Source organism: Amaranthus tricolor, chromosome 12, assembly GCF_026212465.1.
Source record: "Amaranthus tricolor cultivar Red isolate AtriRed21 chromosome 12, ASM2621246v1, whole genome shotgun sequence".
Lineage (NCBI taxonomy): Eukaryota > Viridiplantae > Streptophyta > Magnoliopsida > Caryophyllales > Amaranthaceae > Amaranthus > Amaranthus tricolor.
The window spans coordinates 22129067-22153696 of record NC_080058.1 but is presented as its reverse complement, the minus strand read 5'-3'; the positions used below and the strand labels follow the sequence as shown (position 1 = coordinate 22153696).

General features: G+C 34.2%; 1 protein-coding gene across 1 annotated transcript; it reads left to right on the top strand.

Annotated features, from left to right (window-relative positions):
• Positions 1–21323: 21323 nt before the first annotated feature.
• LOC130828703 (uncharacterized) lies at positions 21324–22453 on the top strand. Its single transcript, XM_057694664.1, has 3 exons — positions 21324–21891; positions 21991–22271; positions 22370–22453. The coding sequence occupies exons 1-3, from the start codon at positions 21324–21326 to the stop codon at positions 22451–22453; spliced, it is 933 nt and encodes a 310-aa protein (XP_057550647.1).
• Positions 22454–24630: the final 2177 nt, after the last annotated feature.

Here is a 24630-nt window from a genome sequence, read left to right as displayed (position 1 = left end):
AATTTAGGGGGAGTAAGGGTAAAATAAATACTAAGTATGTATTTAGGGGGAGTATTTCAATTTATTATTCTAGTACTTTGCATGATTAGCTTACATGTAGAATTTGTGTGATTGCATGAGAAATATACATGTCTTTCTTTGTTTAACGTATATTTAACGGTTCAAGAATAAAAATTTTAATTTCTTAAAATATATTTTACATATAAAAAAATGGGATTTAAAAATTAAGTACCTTTAATTAATAAAGGATATTTAATTTTAAATTTGTGTGTTTGGAAATAAATGTTGGACGTCAATCTATATCTTTATTTCCTAATTCATGAACTTAGTTCTAATTCAACTAGATCTTAATCACATTCATGATTACTATGCATATTCACTCCTTCACGTCACTTTTTATCTGTAAAACTGGTCAAGTTTTTAATGGCATTCATAATTGTATTCTCTAAGTTGTCAAATCATAACTTTTGTGTGTCAAATCTATTGTACTTGTTTTTTTTAACCCCTTTGAACCGTCCTTTTCTATACTCACTTTCATTTTCTGATTTCATTCAAGAAACCTTCCTTTCCTTTCCTTGTCAAGCTTTCAAGATTTCATCAATGGCTCCCAAACAAACTCGTCTTCCATCAAATTTGAAAAGGGTGAATCCTCAAAATATAGGGCTTGAAACCCCAAACCCGACAATTCCTTCACCTCTCGCTTCTTTAGAGGTTCCAAAAAATTTGGTTTGAACATCATAGTGCTTTTGGGAGATGCATTGATATTTTTAAACATTGTTCATTATCTTTTGTTGACATTCTTGACTACAATTTCTTCTTGTTCGAAGATTTTAATGTTGTTTCTTCCTTCATTCAAACAACTTCGGGAAAGTTGTTAGATCCAGGTTCAGTCACTTACCCAATTCTTCTTAAAATCTTCTATTGCAATTTTTCTTTCATAACCGTTGATGGGTTTCTGGCCTTAAGAAGTTTTGTCAAAGGCCAAGAGATTGTGATCTCTAAAACCCTAATCAATGATTTGCTTAAATTCTCGTTTGAGATGGAAGATTCCACCCTAAATTCCGTGGCTCTTCAAAATGCTAGACATGTTTGTTCTTGCCTCTCATTCTGATTTGCATCCAACATAACAATTTTACCCATAATGGTTTGAATTTGTGTTGGAAGTTGCTTCCAACTGTCCATGTTAAGACTGTTTATTCTCGAAACTCTTTTTGTGAACTTGTTACAGATGCGCACCTTCTTCTCATGTGGAAGGTTGTTTCTATAAAAACAATTGATTATGCCTCCCTTATCATTTCAATGATGCGTTTTTGTAGTTCTCCTCTACGAAATAGTGCTCTTCCCTATGTAAATCGATTGACATTGGTCGTTGACCATTTTAATCTACTCTCTAATTTAGAGTAAGTAGAGTATTTTGGTCCTTAATCCCCCTCTAACAATGTCCTCCCTCCCTTTAGCATATTAAACATTAATGGTATGGTACGAGTTCTACTCACCCTTTTCAATATTTGAGAAAGAGCATCTCCAAAAGATCCATGGAAAAAAGCTTACACGTCTTGAACGACAACATAAAGAGCCTATAGTCTCTTGACTCCGAGGTCAGTGAAATGAAAATGTCCATCCTTGTTTTACATGATAAAGTGTTTACTCTGACTTTTATGTTAGACACTTTCATGAAAGAAATGAAAGGTATGGTCGTTGAGGATGTGGTCGTGGAAGATCAGGTAGAAGAGGGAGAGGCTGAAAAGAAGAAGGAGGAGGAGAAAGAAGAGGAGGAGGAGGAGGAGGGGGAGGAGGAGAAAAACGAGGAGATTGCTATTCCAATTACACAAGCACCACCACTACCATCTGTAAACCCTACATCACAAGCTGTCGTGACAACTTCTTCCCCTGGTAAACCTAAAGCTTCCAAGAAAAGGAAGACTAGGTCTAGGAAGTAATTTCATTTTTATGTTGTAGGTTTGATAAACAATATTTTTATTTCGGTAAATAGTTTAGTTTTATTAACAAATACAATCTCAAACATTGTTAACTCCCTGTTTCTTTTTGATGAAAGTCAAAAAGGGGGAGAATATTTTGATTTGTAATAGCTTAGATAATCGTAGTTTATTTTGCATCGTACTTTATTTTACATGTTGCTTGATGATTGCTTGTTGTACATGCTGCTTGATGACTTATGCTTGCTTGCTATGATTATTGTTCATATTCATGCTATTTCATGTTCGTATTCATGTTATCATGTTCATGCTTGATTATTTTGCTTCATGATAATTGTTAATTCATATGCTTATTGATGATCATGATGCATTATTGATGATATGATCTTAAAATATTGATAATTGTATCTTTACATGAATTATGGTTGGTTGTTTGATTGCTTGCTGGTTTAGATAATGATTTATTATATTAAAATCCATGCATGTATTGTTATTGGTTTATACATATGTTATATCATGTTCACTGTTCTGGTTTCACACAGATTTAAAAGTATTGAAATTTCTGCTTAATAATAACATAATATGGTTTTTAAATTTATCTAAGTGTTTGTTCTTATCATGTTTTAAATCATGTTAACCTAGTAATAACTTAGTAATATGATTTAGGAAAATATGGTTTTGGCTTTCATCTAGGAGGAGATTGAATACTCAACTCCTTTAAGTGATGATATTCAAACCACATATTAAATTAAACAAATAAATTAAGTAACTATATTTAGTTGTTTAAATAGGTTCAAAATCATATTAGATATAAAGTGGTTGATTGATAAAAAATTAGAGTCCAAAATATTTTGAAATAAGTTTGAAATAAGTTGACTTAAGTTAAACGTCTTTGTAAGATAAGATTAAATATAAACGTATAGACGACCTAAAAAATAGGAAGAATAAATCAAATGAAGCTAAAATCTAGGATCTTTATATGGCTTATGGTTTTCGGTTGTTTTTTTTGAATTATTTGATATTCAATACTTGGCATGAGTACTAACGTGACAGCATATCAAAGAATTGAAAGAGCTAAAAATAGTAACAAAAATATGTATTGAACAAGTCATAGTGGAGCGTCAGATTTTACTTGTTGTCCAAGGTTTTGAAGACTGGTTCAGCATGACCAAATTGGCAAAATTAAAGGAGTGAAGTTTCATTGGTTTTTACGGCTATGTTGAGGCGTAACATATATATAAGAGGCTTCATTCAAGAATTAAGAGATTACAACACTACTTACGAAATAGCTTTCTGCTTACTTTGAGATTTAGTAGCGTTGTAAAGTTAGTTCATCTAACTCACACATTTGTAATAGGATTTAGAGTAAATGTGAGTTAGAATTTTAGTTTTCATCTACGACTAAAGCTTGGAATACTTTTTAATGTATTCATTTTGTTTTCTCTTTTGTGAGATTGGGTTTAGATCTTTTATTAAGGGAACTTGTACAACAAAGAACATGGTGAGAGTAGATAGAGAGATCTTCTTAGTTATATAAAGTTCATTAATAAAAGGCTTTGAATCCTAAGGGTTGAAAGAGAACCCATAGACGGTGAGTAGCCTATTCATAGCTAAACCTTGTTAACAAATCTCTTGTTCTTATTTAAGTTCATTTTCACATTTAGTTCATAGATCTACTATTCGAACTAAAACAGTTACAGAAAACTGTTTTGAAAAGACTCCCAAGCTCTTGAGCTTACCTTCGAGAGAAAAATTTTAAAAGGGCATAGTCTCTATTTACCCCACTCTATAGAGTATTCGATGTCATATCAATCTTTATTGTGTACTTATAAGTTTTCCTATGGTGTAGATGACCTTATAATACTTTATCTTGTAGATAATACATTTTAACTGTAATGATTTTAGTATGAGGTGGCTTTTTCAACTAGTTCCTATGTCTCATTCTTTTCATTTGGATGGAAACTTTCCGTTTTGAGGCTAAACCATGGAAACAAAACTGCAGTCTCAAATATGTTTGTTGAAATAGTTGTGGTGTCAGAAATTGGGTATTATAGAGTAATAATGCAAATCACGGCTGATGTGGTGTGACTTTTGAAAAAGAAAAAATCACACAAGAGGAGTTTTGAACTTATATTTGTATTTTTGTTATTAAACTACTATTATTATGAGATAATATGCCTATAGTTGTTGATCATGATCATGACCATGCCTATAGCTATTATAACTGCAATATTTGAGGTTTTAGTGTATAATTATTAACTTCTTAATCATTAATTAATTATTTTTTTTATCAACTAAAATTATGAGTATTAATGATTAAAGTTAATAGTATTAAGGAGATTTTAACAAGGAGAATAATGACGTTTTAACGATAAAATATCATTATAACGGTAAAATAACGGCGTTACACGTTATATAACAATCAACACTAAATTTTGACCTTGGAATTTTACAGATTATTATATGACGAGATATGGATTGAACTACACTATAATATTTTGTTGGTTTAGTGATTGCTATGTAGCATGATCTAAAATCTTCAATCTCATTAACTTTTGAAAATCTAGCATACAATTTTGATATGCTTGAATAGGAACATTAGTATTCTTATCTTTTTATTATGGCTCTGGAGTTTAAATTTTAATATTTTGCTACAAAGCATGCTTATCTACTTCGACTTTATGAGCATAGCGTCATGTATAAGACTAAAGCAATACAAAAAAAAAAAAAAAAAAAAAAAAAAAAAAAAAAAAAAATTCATAGGAAAGCTTGCTATTTTTTCGAGGTGGATCTAAATTACTGCAAGTATTACTTTTGAAATGAACAATGTATCTATTTCTCATCAACTGCGGTGCATTGATAGAATTCATGCTCAAATTTAGTACATACAAGATATTTTTAATGTGCTTTACTCCTTTGCGAGTCGCTATCGCAATTGTGTGTTTGCCGCTTGAGCTAGCAACAACTCTACTTCCTAATTTCATATTATTGATTGAATGTTTGTTTATATGATTAGTGCACCCACTACCAATCAACCATTCATTTGTTGATCCTTGGCCATCTTAATGTAGACGAAATAAGTGATCTAATTCTTCCGAAAATTATGCTTGTGCCTATAATTAAGTATGCTTTCTTTCGCAGTCCTTCTATAATGGCCAATCACTTGCAATAGTAAAATTGAGGCTTAAATTTCCATCTATAATCACTCTCTAAGTGATAATCTCTCTTGCAAATTCCTCATAGAGAAAACTTGCTTTTCTTTTATGATGTATTTCTTCTTTTAGCAAAACTAGACTTAGAAGTGTATTCGAATTTCTATCTAATTTTCAAGCTCCTGCCAGACTTGTCTTTATTCTTCTATTTATGTTTTCTTCTTGAGGCTTCATGGAACAAGTTTGCAGCGGAAGATTTGTTTATGACTTCTTTGATTATTCGATCATCAATCAGACAATCAAATGGTAAAGGTTATCTCGATTAAAAGGGGTCGTTTTAGGGCGATTTCTAAGTAATCTTGGGAGACTACGTATCCCGGAAGAAGACACTGATTCCCCTAAGGAATACAAGGCCTTAATCCTCACAATTCTCACAAAGATCAACGTAATCTTGGAGAAGTATGAATCCGTGAAAGGCTTGAACGCTCTCAAACTCTCAACAGAAACAAGACACTTGTTTTCTGAATGAAACTCTGAATATGAAATTATCAAATCTGAAAATAGGAATACATGATGTCTTTACAATCTGGTGGAGGGCCTTATTTATAGAATTGGCTTTCTCCTTTTAACGGCTAGAAAACAAGAAAAGGCGCCTAAGTCCTAACGGTTATAACAGAAGACTAATAAAAAACGCGCTAATCTTTCTGTCAGGGATTGGGAACACCTAACTGTTCCTTATTTAGCTGTTCCTTATCCTTCCTCTTTTATATGCAAAGCTATGTATGCTTTTCTCGAGGTTGGACCATGTACATCCATATTAGTCAGTAGCTGTTCCTCAGTTCCTGTTCCTTGTGTATCAACTCCCTGATCTTGGACTGTTTTGGGTTCAGCACGCTGTTCCTCTGTACTGTTCCCAGTAATACTCTTGTGCTGATCATATGTAGAAGGCGTACTTGTTTCATTCCCTCCTTCTTCAGCTCGAATTGTCCCCAATTCAGACTCAGCATAGTAAGGCTGTAAATCTCCTATGTTGAATATGGGGGAGACTCCATATCGATCAGGCAGGTCTACTTTGAACGCATTGTCTCCATATTTTTCAGTAATTTGGAATGGTCCATCGGCTCTTGGCATTAATTTGTTCTTCCTCTGTCTTGGGAACTGTTCCTTTCTTAGGTGAATCCATACCCAGTCTCCAATTTTGAACTTATGTGGAGCTGACGTGCTTGAGTTAACTTTTTGCTGGTACTTTGCAGTAGCTTGTTCAATGTGTTTTTGGGTTTGTCTATGGATTGTCATCATGTCCTCAGCATGCTGCTTAGCATCCCCATGTGGTCTGCAACGTGAAGGAAGATCAATTAGTGAAACAGGTATTATAGGATTCATTCCATACACACATTCAAAAGGTGATATCTTAGTTGCCCAGCTTGGACTCATATTGTAGGCGAACTCTGCATGACACAGCTTCTGGTCCCAATCTCTTAGATTTTTCTTTACCAAAGTTCTAAGGATTGACCCTAATGTTTTGTTGGTAACCTCTGTCTGCCCGTCAGTTTGTGGGTGATGAGAGGTGCTGTACAGAAGTTTAGTGTTGAGCAGTCTCCAAAGGGTGCTCCAGAAAGAGCTTAAAAACTTGCTATCCCTGTCTGATACTATAGTTCTAGGGACCCCATGCAGCCGTACAATTTCTGCAAAGTAAAGCTTGGCTATTTGATTAGCATCATTCACCTTATTACATGCTATGAAATGGCTCATTTTGGAGAACCTGTCTACCACAACTATGACTGCATCTTTGCCCCTCTGTGTTTTAGGTAGGGCAACTATAAAGTCCATACTCACATGTTCCCATGGTCTTTGTGCAATGGGTAGGGGTTTGTATTCCCCTCTATGGAATGTTATTTTTGCCTTGATACAAGGCTCACACCTCAAAATAATCTTGCCTACTGTTCCCAACATCTTTGGCCAATAAAAGTGTTTGGCTAACATATCCAAGGTTTTTTGTATACCAAAGTGTCCTGCTAAGCTTCCCTCATGTATCTCTCTTACTAAGGCTGTTCTTAAAGATGTTCTAGGAATACACAGCCTGTTCCCTTTGAAAAGAAACCCCTGTTGGATACTAAATGGGCCTTGTGGTTGTTGGCTGCACTGCTGGTAAAGAGTACTGAAGTCTGGATCAGTTTTGTACTGTTCCTTAATCATCTCAAAACCTAATACTTTGGCATCCAAGATAGCTAGTAAATGTGCTCTCCTACTTAGAGCATCTGCCACAATGTTAGTTTTTCCAGCCTTATACTTAGCAACAAAGTTAAAGCTTTGCATAAATTCAACCCATCTAGCATGTTTGGTACTAAGTTTGTTTTGCCCACTGATATGTTTGAGGGACTCATGGTCAGAATGCAAAACAAAGGGCTGTCCCTTAAGGTAATGGGACCAGTGTTCTAGGGCTCTAACCATAGCATAGAATTCCTTATCATAGGCTGAATAATTCATCCTGCTCTTATTTAACTTTTCACTAAAGTATGCTACAGGTCTACCTTCTTGAATTAAAACAGCTCCAATCCCTGTGTTGCTGGCATCACATTCTACCTCAAATGGTTTGCTAAAGTCTGGTAATCTCAGAATAGGAGGGTTACACATGGCTTTCTTAATTTTCTCAAAAGTTAATTGTGCCTCTGTGGTCCACTTGAAGGTGTTCCCTTTTGTGCAGTCTGTGATAGGTGTCATAATGGTGCTGAAACCTTTAATGAACCTCCTGTAAAAAGAGGCTAGGCCATGAAAAGATCTTACCTGAGTGATACTAGTGGGTACTGGCCAAGTCTTAATGGCTTCTATCTTTGAGGGGTCTACCTGCACTCCCTGTCTTCCTACTATAAATCCTAAGAAATTAACCTCAGTTAGCAAGAAGGAACACTTCTCTAGTTTCCCAAATAGTCTCTGTTCCCTAAGAGTCTGGAATAGCTGCTTCAAATGGTCAAGGTGTTCCTCTACACTTCTGCTGTACACTAGTATGTCATCAAGGTATACCACAATAAACCTTCCTAAAAATGGTCTTAGGACCTCATTCATTAATCTCATGAAGGTACTAGGGGCTCCAGTTAGACCAAATGGCATAACCATCCATTCATACAAGCCATATTTGGTTTTGAAGGCTGTCTTCCATTCATCCCCCTCTCTCATTCTAATTTGATGATACCCGCTTCTCAAGTCTATCTTACTAAACCATTGAGATCCTGATAATTCATCCAACATGTCATCTATTCGAGGAATGGGAAACCTATATTTGATAGTAATGTTGTTCATGCTCCTGCTATCAACACACATACGCCATGTTCCATCCTTTTTAGGAACAAGCAAGGTGGGAACAGCACATGGACTCATACTCTCTCTGACATACCCTCTGTCCATAAGCTCCTGTATTTGTCTTTGCAACTCCTTGGTTTCCTCAGGGCTAGTTCTATATGCAGGCTTATTGGGCAGTGCTGTTCCTGGCATAAGATCTATTTGATGCTCAATACCCCTTAATGGAGGTAACCCTACTGGTAATTCCACAGGAAATATATCAGCAAATTGATCCAACAAATTAGCAATCCTGGGGTCTGGTTGATTACTCTCTGGTGTTACTTCCTTACTGAACAAAAGAAAGGCTAGTCCCTCCCTCTTGATCTCCTTAATGCTCACCTTTCTATTTATTAAAGATACATTACCTACAGGTCTCTGTGGAAACGAAGTGCCTACTGCCTTTTGTGAAGGTAAGGTAAAGTCACTGCCTACTAATTGCTGTGGAGGCAAAGTCTTGTGGGGTGGCAAGGGCATAAGGTCCTTAATCTTTCCTTCATGTTTCAAGGTATAAACATTAGTATAGCCATCATGCAAGGTCCTTCTGTCATGCTGCCAGGGCCTACCTAAGAGCACATGACAGGCAGTCATGTCTAACACATCACAGAGCACTTTGTCTTTGAATGATCCTATAGCAAACTGAATCAAACACCTCTTCTTAACAAAACCACTTGCTTTGCTATCCAACCATTTCAGCTTATAGGGATGTGGGTGTGGTTTAGTCTCTAAGTCCAAGGTCTGAACTAAATCCTTGCTGACACAGTTAGTTTCACTTCCCCCATCTATGATTAGGTCACACACTTTGTTCTTAATCTTGCATTTGGTTTGGAAGATGTTTTCTCTTTGATCATTTGGTTTGGTCTTTGGGGTAGCATGAAAGTTCCTCCTAATCAACAAATTTTGCAAATCAAGCTCAGGATACACTTCCTCTCTGTCCCCTTCTTCCTCACTATCTTTTGTTCCCTCAAAAGTTTCCAGGACTCTCTCATCATTAACACAGTAAGTACCATCAGGGTCCTTCTCAGATGTTGAAGGCCAAACTAACTCCTCCCTACCATTCCTGCTAACCATCATGGCCCTAGGTCTTCCTATGTCTTTAATCTCTGCCCATTCTTGCACAGTGAAGGCTCTAGCATTTGGGCGCTCACTCTTAATGTGACCATGTCCATGACATTTAAAACAAACAACTCCCTTCAAGTCCCTGGGATTCTTATCCTTAGTGATATTGGTCAAGGGTGGAACCCTATCTGGTGCATTGGTCTGAGTCACAGTGGGTGTTGGTGTAACAACATTCTTTGGGTTATAACTCCTCACTGGTCTATTGTAGGTGCTGCCCATGCTTGATTTCTTCTTAGAATATTTTTCTAAGGTGAGGGCATTACTACAAGCCAAGCTAAAGGTAAGATTTGGGGTCAACTCCAATTTTTTTCTTAGATCTTCCCTCAGTCCCCCTATGAATTTCCCAACCTTCATCTCCTCAGTCTCATTGGTGTCACAAACAACAGACAACCGTTCCCATTCTTGAATATAATCTGCCACAGTCCTATGGTCTTGTCTCAATGTTCCCCATTTCATGTACAACTGCTGTCTATAATTGCGTGGGACATATTTCCTTCTTAAATGCTTTCTCAATTTTTCCCAAGTATTGATTCTCTCTCTATCCTCCCTCCTTTTTTGCTTTTGCACTCCTTCCAGCCATATTGCAGCAAGCTTGGTCAGTTTGATCTTAGCTAGCTTAAACTGCTGTTCAGGTGTGGTTTCCTTAAAGTCAAAATATCTTTCCAAATTGGCTTCCCAATCCAGATACATCTCAGGGTCTGGAGACTGTCCATCAAAACTAGGTAAATCAATTTTTAAGGTTTTATCCTCATTGTTCCTATTGTTTTGAAGAGGCTGCTGTGGTCTTTCCCCCTGGTTCCCCATGTTATTGGCTACAGTCAAGGCTAACTGCTGGACTATATTGGTAAGGGTCTCTAATCTTTCATCCATGTCCATATTTCCCCAAGTATTCACAAACAACACAATGTTATGATAGTCAACAATCAGAATCTGCAAAAAGATCTTCACAACAATTTTTCCAGAAACCAAAACAAACACACAACTCAAATATTCACCAGCCACAATCTTGCAAGAAATTTTCTCAGCAACAAATTTCCAAAAACAACAAGGAATGCACTGATGTATAAACCCTAATTTCACAAAACAATTTTCAAAAACCCGATTATCAAAACCAACAATTTTAGAAGATAACGCAATGAATCCAATTTTGTAAGTGAAGGCGATTAACTTCTCATCAAAGAACACAATTAAAACAATCAAGAATTGATTTATACTAACCAATTTATACGAAAACTCAAAAAATTCGATTATCAAACACCAAATTGATACGCATGCAATGACAATAAACTCAGATTTCAGAAATCTTTTTTCACGGTCAATGGTGTAATATGATTCAATTTGAACTCTACAAATCTTAATCACAGAAATTAATAACAAAGAAGAATTGAATTTATACCTGTGATTTCCAATCGAAACAAAATACAAACGATACCTGATCCTCTGATTACTCTTCTTCACAGAAAACGCAATGTTACCTATTACCTCGTATCTCCTTGTGTCCCTCCTCAGAACACGGCTCTGATACCAAGTTGGAACAAGTTTGCAGCGGAAGATTTGTTTATGACTTCTTTGATTATTCGATCATCAATCAGACAATCAAATGGTAAAGGTTATCTCGATTAAAAGGGGTCGTTTTAGGGCGATTTCTAAGTAATCTTGGGAGACTACGTATCCCGGAAGAAGACACTGATTCCCCTAAGGAATACAAGGCCTTAATCCTCACAATTCTCACAAAGATCAACGTAATCTTGGAGAAGTATGAATCCGTGAAAGGCTTGAACGCTCTCAAACTCTCAACAGAAAATGAAGAACAAACAGGAACAAACACTTGTTTTCTGAATGAAACTCTGAATATGAAATTATCAAATCTGAAAATAGGAATACATGATGTCTTTACAATCTGGTGGAGGGCCTTATTTATAGAATTGGCTTTCTCCTTTTAACGGCTAGAAAACAAGAAAAGGCGCCTAAGTCCTAACGGTTATAACAGAAGACTAATAAAAAACGCGCTAATCTTTCTGTCAGGGATTGGGAACACCTAACTGTTCCTTATTTAGCTGTTCCTTATCCTTCCTCTTTTATATGCAAAGCTATGTATGCTTTTCTCGAGGTTGGACCATGTACATCCATATTAGTCAGTAGCTGTTCCTCAGTTCCTGTTCCTTGTGTATCAACTCCCTGATCTTGGACTGTTTTGGGTTCAGCACGCTGTTCCTCTGTACTGTTCCCAGTAATACTCTTGTGCTGATCATATGTAGAAGGCGTACTTGTTTCATTTCATTATGTCCACTACCTCTAATATTATTATAGTTGCTAAGTACTTTGCGCTTTTCCTCGTACCGGTTGCACTATAATATGCTTCTTTAGTGGTGCACTATAATATGCTTCTTTAGTAGTGCTGAATATATGTTGACATCTTCCTTAATCTTATCTTCATACATTTATCTTTGATCCACTTCATATGTTAATCCTTTGGCTTATCTATTAATTTTTCTACCAACAATCTGATAAAATGTGTTTTATAGCCTTGGGACCACTTTGAATTACTTCCTGCAAATCTCTAGCTCTTAGATGAATCTTTATTTATGACATTGTAAAAATAATAATTTACTCTATTGCATATGAGAATTATATTCTAGTTAAAGGTCTGATATGTTAATGACAAAAAAAATTATGTATTTGGATTTTTTTTGTTGATATATCCAAAAGGATGCCTGGAACTTATGAATTTGATACCAATTCCTTGAGGAAAGTAGAGACTAACCAGAGTTTGTAAGAGAATAAAACTAAAGTGATAGAAAGCTTGTGTTTATTTTTATAAAAAAAAAGAGTTATAAATGACCTATTAATTAGGGGTGACCTTTGAAAAGTCACAACCTTAACCTTTCATGCACATATAATTAATATAATTTTAAAAATCATCGTGTTCTTTAATAAATCTATATTTATACATGTATTTTATTAATATAAAGTATACTAAGAGTCTACAATCATACTAAAGGTCGCATTTACTAAGAATAATTTTACTTAAATTCTTTTATGCTCATCTCTTTTAATCATACTTTTATGTGGATTAGGAATGACAAGTGAATAAAATTACATGGATTTTGCATCGAATACTTTAATTAGGGTCGGTATGCGTATGAATTTGGTAGTTAGTGGGTGTATATGTGTATGAAAAGTCTCATCTATCATGAGTAATAGGTAGACGGTGGGTATGAGGCCTCATAATTATCCGTCCCATATGCACCCATCTCGTCCCACACTTACCCCTATATTAATTTTGTATATTTTTATTAAAAATTAAGGATATTACTTTACATTGTATGATTTAAATAAGATTAGATATACAATTAAATTTATGAAGAAGTTTATTTTAAAGAGCAAATAACGCGAACTTGAAGTAAAGATGAGGCTGGTATAAGGTGGATTTAGCCAATTTACCATTTGGGTGGGGATGAGTTTAAATACATACTCTGGTCAACAAACGTAAGTATGAAAATTTTATCCACCATAAATAATGGATATATGGTGGTTATGAAAATTTTACATGGGTATGAATATGGACAAGAGCATACAAAATTTACCATTTGCCCATCCCTGACACCAAAAAATTCTAACTTACAAGTAAAACAATCTTATCAGATTAATCTAGAAACATACTTTCTCCGTTTCATTATACTTATTATATTAGACTTCTTACGCAACCAAATAATTTATTTTTTATGTATTGAATTATGCATGACTAAAGAATAAAAAAATTTAATATCATGAAAATAGGACGAGTCAAATAAGATCATACTTCAATATATTTTGTTTCCACATTATCCACAACATATACAATAAGTTTGAACTATTAATAGTGCCAACAATTATGATGTAACAAATATTTTAAAACGCTGTAAGTGTATTATATTAACATCATAAATGATTTGAAAATAATTTTGGACTCTATTTAGAGTAGACTAGTATGATTCAATTTGAAAATTTATTATACCTTAACTCAATTTAAAATATTTTTAATACTTAGACTGGTAGCTATTTGCGTTACTTTATTCCTTTAGCTTTAATATTTTGGGTTGTGTGATTTAACTTTGGTATGTTTGTTTGATGTATTTGGAATAAAATGCTATGCTAAAGTGGGGCGATTCTCTTTATTTGAATGTGATTTACCTTAACTTTCCATTAAATATTAAGAGTCTTTTCAACTAAAGGCTACATCAATATATGAATATCTCAGTGACTATCCTGATTAGTGATTACATCAAATACCGATGTCTATCACCCTCACTCACAACAATATGATTTTTAATCTAGTTTTTGGCAATTAGTTGTCGGTGCAATGCTTCACTTTATCCTCATAATAATTTAGATATCACTTAGTACCAAAAATGCAAGTTCATATATATGTTGTAAAATCGCCCAAATTCTAGGGATTCTTACAAGCTAATAAAAATAAACAAATGAGGAAACAACGAAGGTGTTTAAGAAACGTCGAATGAAAGAGGGTAACTTTTTGCATTTTTTTGATAAAATTTTCGAAACAAACAATCAGGAAGGATAAATGGCTAACTCAAAATTCACTATAAATTAATGTATCAAGTAAAGAGCCTCTTAAGGCACAAGTATATTTACAAATTACACTAAACATAAGAACTATTGCAAATATAATTCCAATCCAAGAATCATATAAACAACAAGAGTCTGAAACAATAATACTTCGGGTTTTTGTTTATCCTAATACATCAAACGTAAATGAGGTAAATGCTAAGCTATATATAGGAAAAGAAAAAAGATAAAATAACTACTCAACAACAATAGGAAAACGTGAGCATAATTGTCCAGTGTTTAACAAAAGTGGTCAGTTGTAGCCGCCATGTAATCGTCGGTCAACCCATGTCCTATCTTGGGTGTAAATTCCTTCCATGTTTATGTAAGTCCTTTAGATTTTCCACCCATAACTTCCCACTACTATTGACTACAAATAACTACTAGTAACTTAGTAACTTCTATTCTACTAGTAACTCCTATAGTTAACACAAAAGATGTAGAAACTGATAGAGATGGTGAATGACAACAAGAAGGGGGTGAATTGTTGTTGTAATAAGTTTAAGTATTTTACTCTTGTTTTTGCGGAATTAGATTGCGGAATTAAAACTTAAACTTAAAACGAAAACATAAAAGCTTTAAACTTAAACTTAAACTTAAACTTAAGAGACAACACAATTTTACGTGAAAACCTTCTAGGTCTAAAAAGAAGGAAAAAACCACGACCCCTCGGGATTTCAAAACTCTCCAATATATTTTAGGCAATTAGTTACAATTACATAAAACAACACAACTTGCTTCACTCGAAGCTTCTCTAACTAGGCCAACTTCTCTTTCTCTTTCTCTATCTTGCTTCACTCGAAGCTTCTCAAATTCTCTAGCTTCACTCAAAGCTTTTCCGATTCTCTAGCTTCGCTCGAAGCTTTCTAATTCTTCCCTAGACTTACCCAAATCTAGTTACAAGAATTCTCTCAAAAACCCTTTACAAAGGATAAATTCTCTAAAGATAAAATTAAAAAGTTGCACAAGAAAATATTATAAATTAATTGGCAAACTTTTGGAACAAAAAATATTTCTTGTTTTTATCAATCTCACGTATGATTTCTCCAAGGCATATGCATAGATTTTTAAGAATAAATAAGTCCTCTATTTATAGGAATTTATGTAGCTAGTAAAAAGGGCATAACTACCTATTCCTACCTTATTCCTAATAAAAAGGAGATTTAAGTGGATCTTAGATCTAAAGATTAAAACCCATGGTTAATCCCTTAATAAAAATAAATATGTGAAAGCTTAATTCTAAAGTAATAAGCCACGATTTCTTTTTTCTAATAATAGACAAAGTAGTTTCATCACTTAATTAGATCCAAAATAAAAGCCTATTTTTAAGGAGAAAAATAAGGAGAGATATATTCCACTCTTTAGAAAGTACACGGTTATTTTAAGGTGGTTTAAAAATATTTTGCAAATTAACTTAATCATTAAATAATGCAGCAAAATAATTTTAACTAATACATCAACAGAGAAATCAGAAAAATAAAATTAACAGAAATTCCAGATGGCGTAACTTCTCCAGACTTCAATTTGGGAACAATGCACTGTCTCCATTTTCCAGTAACATCAGATCATCAAACTTGGGAACAGTAGACCTCCTGTCTACATTTGACATCCTAAGTGATATACCTTATCTAAGTTCATTGAATTCTTTTGACTAGTACTAAGTCATAGGCACTATCAACGATCCTTAACAAGACCGGATATCGACCTGCATACAATCTTTGAAATACATTTGTTTATATAAAATGTAGTCATCATAAAAACCTAAGAGAGCCAACAAAAGATGACTATCTTAGCTAACTTGGACATAAAATAAAAACTAAGGAAATGAACGATTTGGGCAAGTAATGGTCGGCCAATATGGAGGTTGATTCTTTGAGTTTTGACCTTGAATCATCAACCAACTTTGTGTAAGATTAAAGCAATTAATATCTCCCGATGTTGAGCTATAGGTGCCACTCTTGGACGACTTTCTTGGACTAATTTTGCTTTTTAGGTTGATGTCTTCCTCGAGCTAGGACTTCTTAACGATTACACGCATATTTTTCTTGCATACATTCCATGAGTCCCTCAACATAAAATAAAATTTAAAAGTTCGAAACTAATAAACTAAACAAACTAAACAACTTAGAAAGTTCGATTCATAACATAAATAGAATTAAAGCTAGTAAATAAATTAAAACCTACATAAAGACTTGAACTAGAGATGATCTTTGAGGGGTGGATTGAAAGATCGCTTGTTGTATGATGGTGGTGCACCAATGCCAACAACATAAACAATAAGCAATTTATAAGTCATATATGTATTAGTGATAGAGAACATTACACCTTTTGCAGTGAGGGAAGATCCATATATATTATTGGGTTATGCTCTTAATCAAAAAGGTTTTAAACTTTATAATATTAAAACCAAGATAATTCTTGTCTCAAGAGATGTAATTTGTCATGAGAAAGTCTTGCCTTATAGGTTACCAAACAAGATTTATGAACCTTCAACTCAAATTTTTTTACCTAGATCTCATGATTTAACCACTCAATTTGAATCAACAGAACTACCTGTTGCACAACAACAAAATGACAATTATGTGGTGTCTGAAGAACATCCCTCAGACATCCCTAAAAATTCTAATTCTATCACTGCTCAAGAGCGTCTACATTATCTAGACTCCATTCCACAGGTTGTTGGTGATCATAACGCTCAGACAAACATAAGGCCCAAACAAACACTAAAACAACCTGAATATTTAAAAGTTTTTCAGTGTAATAGTATTATAAACAATCATTGGTGTAATTCAATTGTTTTTAATGCTTTATCTAGTGATCATCAACAATTGTTTCTGCACAATGTCAATACAAGGAGCGTGCTTCCTATAAAGAGGCTATTCAAAATCCTTTGTGGATTGATGCCATGACCAAACAATTAAGTGCATTGGCTAAAAATAAAACTTGCGAATTAGTGGATCTTCCTAAAGGCAAGAAACCTATAGCATGTTGATGGGTGTATAAGGTTATGCTAAAGGTTATAACCAAAAAGTAGGGAAAAGATTATTATAAGATTTTTTCACCCGTGGTAAGAATGACTACAATAAGGTGCATTCTAGCTATTGCAACCAACCATGGATGGAAAGTGCATCAATTTGATGTAAATAATGTGTTTTTTCATGGAAACCTCCATCAACAGGTTTATATGCATATATATGCCTGAAGGTTTGCCTAATCCTGAAAATAAAGTTTGTATTTTTAAGAAGTCTCTTTATGGTTTGAATCAAGCTTCACAACAATGGCATGAATCAAGCTTCATAACAATGGCATGGTAGGTTAGTTGCTAAAATTAAAAGTTTTGGATTTTAATTTATACAGGCCTGATCTAGCTTACACCGTACAAAATCTTAGTCAATTTATGCAGGCCCCTAAAACACCATATTGGGAAGCTTTAGTTCGACTCTATAAGTGCTCAAGCTATTGTGTTAAAAGGGGGCAACAAACTTGTCTAACAAACATATTCTGATTCCGATTGGGCATCATGTCCCAATACAGGGAAATCAGTCTCTAGTTACTTGAACTTCTTGGGAATTCTTCAGTTAGCTGGAAATCAAAAAAACAACAAACGGTAGCACGTTCTACTTTAGAGGCCGAGTATCGAGCCATGGCGAATGCAGCTTCTGAGGTAACATGGATTATTCGATTACTTAATGATCTTGGAGTACAAAAGCTTGAACCTGTTACTTTTTATTGTGATAATCAATCCGCCATTTGTATAGCCAAGAATCTTGTACTAGATGAGAGAACTAAACACATCGAGGTGTTGACTATCATTTTACTAGAGACAAAGTGATGGAAGGTCTTCTCAAATTGACCTATCTGCCCACTCAACATCAGTTAGCAGACGTTTTAACCAAGATTCTTCCTTATGGACAGTTTAACTATTTGCTGAACAAACTAGGAGCTTCTTCCATTACCTCCTAATTTGAGGGGGGTGTTAAGATAACGACATCTGTATGCTGTGACGTGGAGGTTATACAACAGTTCAAGTATATCTCTTCTACACGTGTCTTGTGCAACAAACAAGTGCTCCTCGCAAGATGACAGCTGACAGTTATAGTTGTTTTTTATTTTCTGTTATAATTAGTTTATTTGTATTGTTTTAGTTAGTTTTCTTTTCTGTTTTGCTACCTCTCTTGTATATATAGACATACCGTCTTCTATGTTGTATCACAGAATGTGTAGTTGAAAGCACATTAATAAAAATTTTGTTTTGCTTTCGCAAATTAACACAAGTCGCTTTATCAATAATCTTTGTATTATGTTTTTTTTCCTTGAAGGTGGAACGAGGCTAAACCTAAAATTGAAATAATGATTTAAAATTCCCATATCAAATTCTATAACAAACAAACGTGAAAATAATAATGAACTTAATAAATCACAAAAGAGATGGAACCCCATGATTTAATAATAATCAAAAACTGATGATAAATCAAACTCTACATTACAAGAAAAAGTATACAAAAGAAATTATAAAAAGAGACAAAATCATAAAATTCAACCAATACACTAAAACACTGAAATCAAAACCCTAGAATCAACTGACTACCAAACAAATTAAAAAGTCAATGAAACAAAGAAAACAAACCTAATTTGAAACAAATATAGATGCATAGAATATAGATCTAGGTTGCACTAAAACGGACACGGACACGACACGGGTACGGGAAAACGCCAACTTAAAAATGGCGGACACGGGGACACGAAAATGGTAATATAATAAATATATCAAATTAAAGATAATTTTACAATCTTTCATTTGATATATGTAAATAAACACTTTAAAAACATAAAACTCACATAAAATGCAAATAAGTACCAAATATTTAAAAATAGTCATACAAACCAAATCAAAGAAAACCAAATAAAATAGGTAAATTTAAGTTTGATCATCACACATTATCATCCTCCGCTACAAAAGTAGTTTCCAACTCGGGCTCATCGAGAGAAAGATCCACCATGCCAAGACAAATAGAATCTTCTCATTTAAAATTGTAAGTAATCATTTAAATGTTATAAGCGATCACTTCAAGACAAAATAATACTAACCAATCAACATAAGTGATTTACAAATTTTAAGTGATTGTGGTGCGGTTTGGGGCAACAAATGGTGGTGCGTGGTTTGTGGCCTGCTGCGGTGGCCTAAATGCATGAGTAGAGGAGCAGAGAATGTGAGGATGTCAGTAGTAGTTGTGGCGCACATATTGAAGGAGAAGGCGGCAATGCTAGCGGCGCTCACATGTGGTGGCAGAGAAAGAAGAGGAAAAAAGAAATTATTTTTATTTATTTTTTTTTTAAAAAAACGTGTCCTTGACTGTTTGCCATGTCCCTTGCCGTGTCCCTTTCGTGTCCTTGCCGTGTCCCTTTCGTGTCCTTGCCGTGTCCACGTGTCCGAAAAAATATTAAAATATTGGACACTTCATTTGGCGTGTCGGACACGGATTTTCGCGTGTCCGTCGTGTGTCCGTGTGCGACACGTGTCCGACACGGGACACGCCAGTCCAGAGAAGTGTCCGTGTATTCCAGATATAGATTACGAAAGCATACCTAAAAATGTATCATGGATGAGCAGGAATGAAAATTGTGGGAAATTGGGGCAGGCGAAGGAAAATTACAGGGAGCAACAAAACGAATTGAGAATAAAGAGAACACATAATTCCCCGTTCTAAAATACTTGTACCCAACATATTTTTGCGCAATTCAATGCGTTTGTTGTATCGTTTATATTTAGAGTTATACATAATAAAAACATATAAAAACTAATATATACGCCAGTCCAATACACGGATGTGCAAGTGTGTAGATACATATAAATAAAATACAATAAACGATATAAACTAATGATAACAATGCATGTGCTTGTTATAAATTTTAAAATTGAAGATATTCAAAATAGCTAATTAATTGATAGAAAAAGACAGGGTGTAAAAATATTAAACCAAGTAATTAGAATTTAGCAAATATCAACGATCCATATAGTAGAACTCTCAAGAAGTGTCACTTGAAATTTTCTAATCATTTAAATAGAAGTATGATTTAAAGATAACTAATTAGATATTTTATTCTTCTTTTTTTTAATTGGTAGAAAAAATAGGGTGTAAAAATAACTTGCTAAGTCGTTAAAATTTGGCAAATATCAACAATGCATGTGGCAGAACTCCCAAAGAGCGCCACTTGGATTTTTTTTAATTTTTATAATAGATAGTACTCCCTTCGAACCATTATAGATGTCCCATTTCCTTGGGCACGGTTATTAAGGGTGGTGTAGAGTCCATTAAAAAGGTGGTAGTTGGGTATTTTTAAGTAATTGGATTAATGGTTAATGATTTCCTCCTTTTGCTTAATAAAGTAGATAGAATGAATTTTGGAGGAAAAATTGGGTTTCACATTGTTTGGGAATTAATTGAAATTAATACATTTCCGAAATTGTTATAATTAACCAACCATTAAACTACTTAATTTAAATTACAAAAAATTACATTAAATAAATTACAAAAACCGTCAAAATCATAAAATAAACCAAGTCTTCAATTCTTCCTTGATTTCTTCAACGTTTTTTGAACGACAATTGAAAACGAGCAACCCTCTTGCCACATGCGCATGCGGATATTAAATCTTTCGTTGACTTCAGATTTATAAAAAAAACAAACACGATATGTATTTAGTGGTCAAAATTAATTAAATAACTACAAAAAATCTAAAAGTTTTGATTTTGAAAAGAAGCCATCAATGTCACTGGAAAAAAAATAAACTGATGAACAGAAGCCATGAATGAAACTGGAAGATAAATACACTGATGAAAAGAAGTCATCAATCCAGTGAGTTGACAATTATTTTTAGTGGAATGGCGCCAAACTAAAAAAAAATTGCGCCCATACAACAACCAAAAACACCAAGATTCATTGCATCTATATAAGGCAACATTAAATAAATAAATCAGCACCTCCAATTAATTTCCACCAACCCACATTGAAGTACATACAATGGTTATAAAAAAAGAGCTAGATAATTTTAGTAAGACTCAAATAATGCATGAGCTTTTAACGTCATTAAGCAGTAAAGGGAAGCCACCATGCGGGTTCATCAATGAAATTGCCAAGAAGTGCGATGTGCATAGGAGGACAATTGGAAGGATATGGAGACAGATTCGGGATCAAAAAAAAATCAAGTTCCAATTAATGTCAACAACAAGAAGACATGGAGCAAAGGAAGGCCATCCATCCCCTTTGATGAAAACAAATTCAAGTCAATTGAAAAAGTAAAGAAGACAACTTTAAGAGCACTGTCAAGGGCCATGGGAGTTAGCCAAACCACACTCAGCAGATGGAAAACAAAAAAGTACTTTCGAAAGCACACTAACGCAATCAAACCGTCACTTACAGACAAAAATAAACTCGATAGGTTAATTTTTTGTGTTACTAGTTGCATTTTAGATGAGCAAACAAGCAACTTCACATTTAATAAAATGTCAAATGTAGTGCACATGGATGAAAAGTTGTTTTATATTACAAGGACACAACAAACATTTTATCTAACTCAAGATGAAATAGAGCCACATAGAGAAATCCAATCTAAAAGATTTATCCCCAAGATCATGTTTATGTGTGCCGTTGCAAGACCAATCTTTTCTAGTGAAGGTGAGATGATTTTTAATGGAAAGATAGGCATATTTCCATTTACACATGAAGTGGCAGCACAAAGGAGTTCAAAAAATAGAAAGAGAGAAGAGCCAGAGACCAAACCAATACAATCAATCACTAAAGATCACACAAGAGACATGATTGTGCACAAGATACTACCAGCAATTAGAAGTAAATGGCCACCACATTTAAGCAAAACAATTTTCATTCAACAGGACAATGCTAAACCACACATTTTAGATGATGATGAAGTGTTTAGAGAGGTGGCAACACTTGATGGATTTAACTTCCACTTAGTGCAACAACCTCCTAACTCACTAGATATGAATGTGCTTGACTTAGGATTCTTTAGGTCAATACAATCGTTGCAACATCAAAAATCAGCATACAACTATGCACAATTAGTAAACGTAGTGACTACAGCATTTGACAATCTGAAGAATGTATGGATCACACTACAAGCATGTAAAATTAAGGTTATTAAGAAACTAGGTGGTATAGATTACGACATTCCACACATGAGCAAATCAAAACTTGAAAGGGAAGGGAGACTCCCACATTGTTTGGGGGTACAACAGGAAACAATTTACGAGGCAGTAAGATATCTGCACACAAAGGTGGATGAAACTACATTTGAGGTCATTTTATTTTACTTGGGGATCAAAGACGAAGCAGTTTTCCATCAACATCATTTAACAACAGCAAGCACAGAAGCAACAGAAGCAACAACAGAAGCAGCAGCATATATTCCAGCAACAAATGAAGCAACATCAAGAACAAAAGAAACAACAGCACCAACACCAATTCCATGTACATTAACAGAAGCAGCAGCAGATTTTCTAGCAACAAATGAAGCAACAGCAAGAACAAAAGAAACAACAGCACCAACACCAATTCCATGTACATTAACAGAAGCAGCAGCAGATTTTCCAGCAACAAATGAAGCAACAGCAAGAACAAAAGAAACAACAGCACCAACACCAATTCCATGTACATTAACAGAAGCAGCAGCAGATTTTCCAGCAACAAATGAAGCAACAGCACCAATAAAAGAAACAAGTACATTAACAGAAGCAGCACCAGCATGAACACCATGAACATGTAAATAGGACACACATGAGTATACTTTTGGGTTACCTTTTGTACTCACTTTTGGGTTACATTGTTAGGTAAATGTTTAGGTCTAAACACGATGTACAAATTAAATCATGAAGTTGTTTAGCCGTAAACATTTAGAAGGAAATTTCATATAACAATTTATTGATGGCTTCAAAAACAAAATGAAAAACAAATTCATCTCAGAGAACAAATTGAACTCATCACAGATAACCCAAATCCCATACTAATTGCCTCCTACATCTGGTAAGAACATAGCCTCCTAAACATAATGTTTGGTGGCTTATGAACTGAAAACCCTAGATTGGTGGCAAAACGAATAGATTTAGGGATTTTGTAGCTATATTCAATTGTTTACCCTCAAAAAAATTCATAGGGCAATAAAAACAGAACCAAACATAGACATGCATACCATACAAACCACATAAACAAAATCATCATTAGTCATGGAGGAAAGATATATCCAAACGTGAAAATGGGCCTCGAACATCTATATCAGACAACAATTCATCATCATCCAATGATTCTTCATCTGAGGAAGGGAACAAGTTCTCAATGTATAGATCTTGAAGATCCAGTTGTAAATCAAGCATACCCTGTATTTTTTCATCTTCAGAAGTTATACTTCTTCCCCAGTTAGGATCTGTTTCATCAGAAGTCGTAGAAGATGCAGGTAGGCGATTTTAGAAATCGAACCATGGGTTAGGAGATCCAATCGTAGGATCACTTTCTTGGGACGAAGACAACCAAGAAAGACAAGAACTTGGTGACGCCATGTTCGGAAAACCCAGAAAAGTAAAGAACAAACCCAGATTTAAAAAACCTTTAAAATTATTAAGGTTTCAAAGAAGACGAAGATGGTGGAAAAAAAATAAAGATGAAGATAATAAACCGTAAACAGTAAGAATGGAGATAAAGATGAAGATCATTGAAGAAGATGAAGAAAAATACAGACGTTGAGGATGAAGATGAGAGAGAGGGAGAGATAGGATTTCATTAGATTAAATAGGAGAATTAAAAAAGGGAGGGAATGATTAAGATTATTGATGTTGGGTTATATTGTTAATTATTTTGGGTTAGTAGGGTTTACGGGGGTAGATTCGTAATTACGTGTGTGAACTAAGGGTATTTAAGTAAAAAAAGATTGACAAAAATAGAAATGAGACAACTAAAAAGACTTTGCCAAATAAGAAAATGGGACATCTATAATGGTTCGGAGGGAGTATAATTTTTTATTTTAATTGTAGAAAAAACATATGATGTAAAAATAACTTGCTAAGTAATTAAAATTTAGCAGATCTCAACAATCCATGTGGCACAACTCTTAAAGAGTGCCACTTGAAATTTTCCAATCTTTTTAATATACAACTAGTACAAAAATCGTGCAATGCACTTTTTTTTTAGTATGAAATTATATTTAAATGTAAATTTGAGATAAAGAAGCAATTATTGTGCATAAAATTATATTGATTGCTATCAGCCTATTAAAGCATACTTAATTTAAATTATCATGTCAGTTATTGTGCATAAAATTATATTTTGTTGATTGCAATAAAAGATTTCACCTTTTTTGTAAGAAAAACTAATTTCTTTTACTCAGAAATGTTCTAAATAACTACTTGCATGCGTTTCTTCATCTCTTTCACCCAACAATAGATTATACACACCTTCTTCAACCTTATTTAT

Coding starts and splice junctions, on each gene's coding strand:
- LOC130828703 (XM_057694664.1), top strand. CDS start 21,324: ATGGAGACAGATTCGGGATCAAAAAAAAATCAAGTTCCAATTAATGTC. Junction 21,892..21,990: donor TGAAGTGGCAGCACAAAGGA/GTTCAAAAAATA, acceptor AGATACTACCAG/CAATTAGAAGTAAATGGCCA. Junction 22,272..22,369: donor CATTTGACAATCTGAAGAAT/GTATGGATCACA, acceptor AAAACTTGAAAG/GGAAGGGAGACTCCCACATT.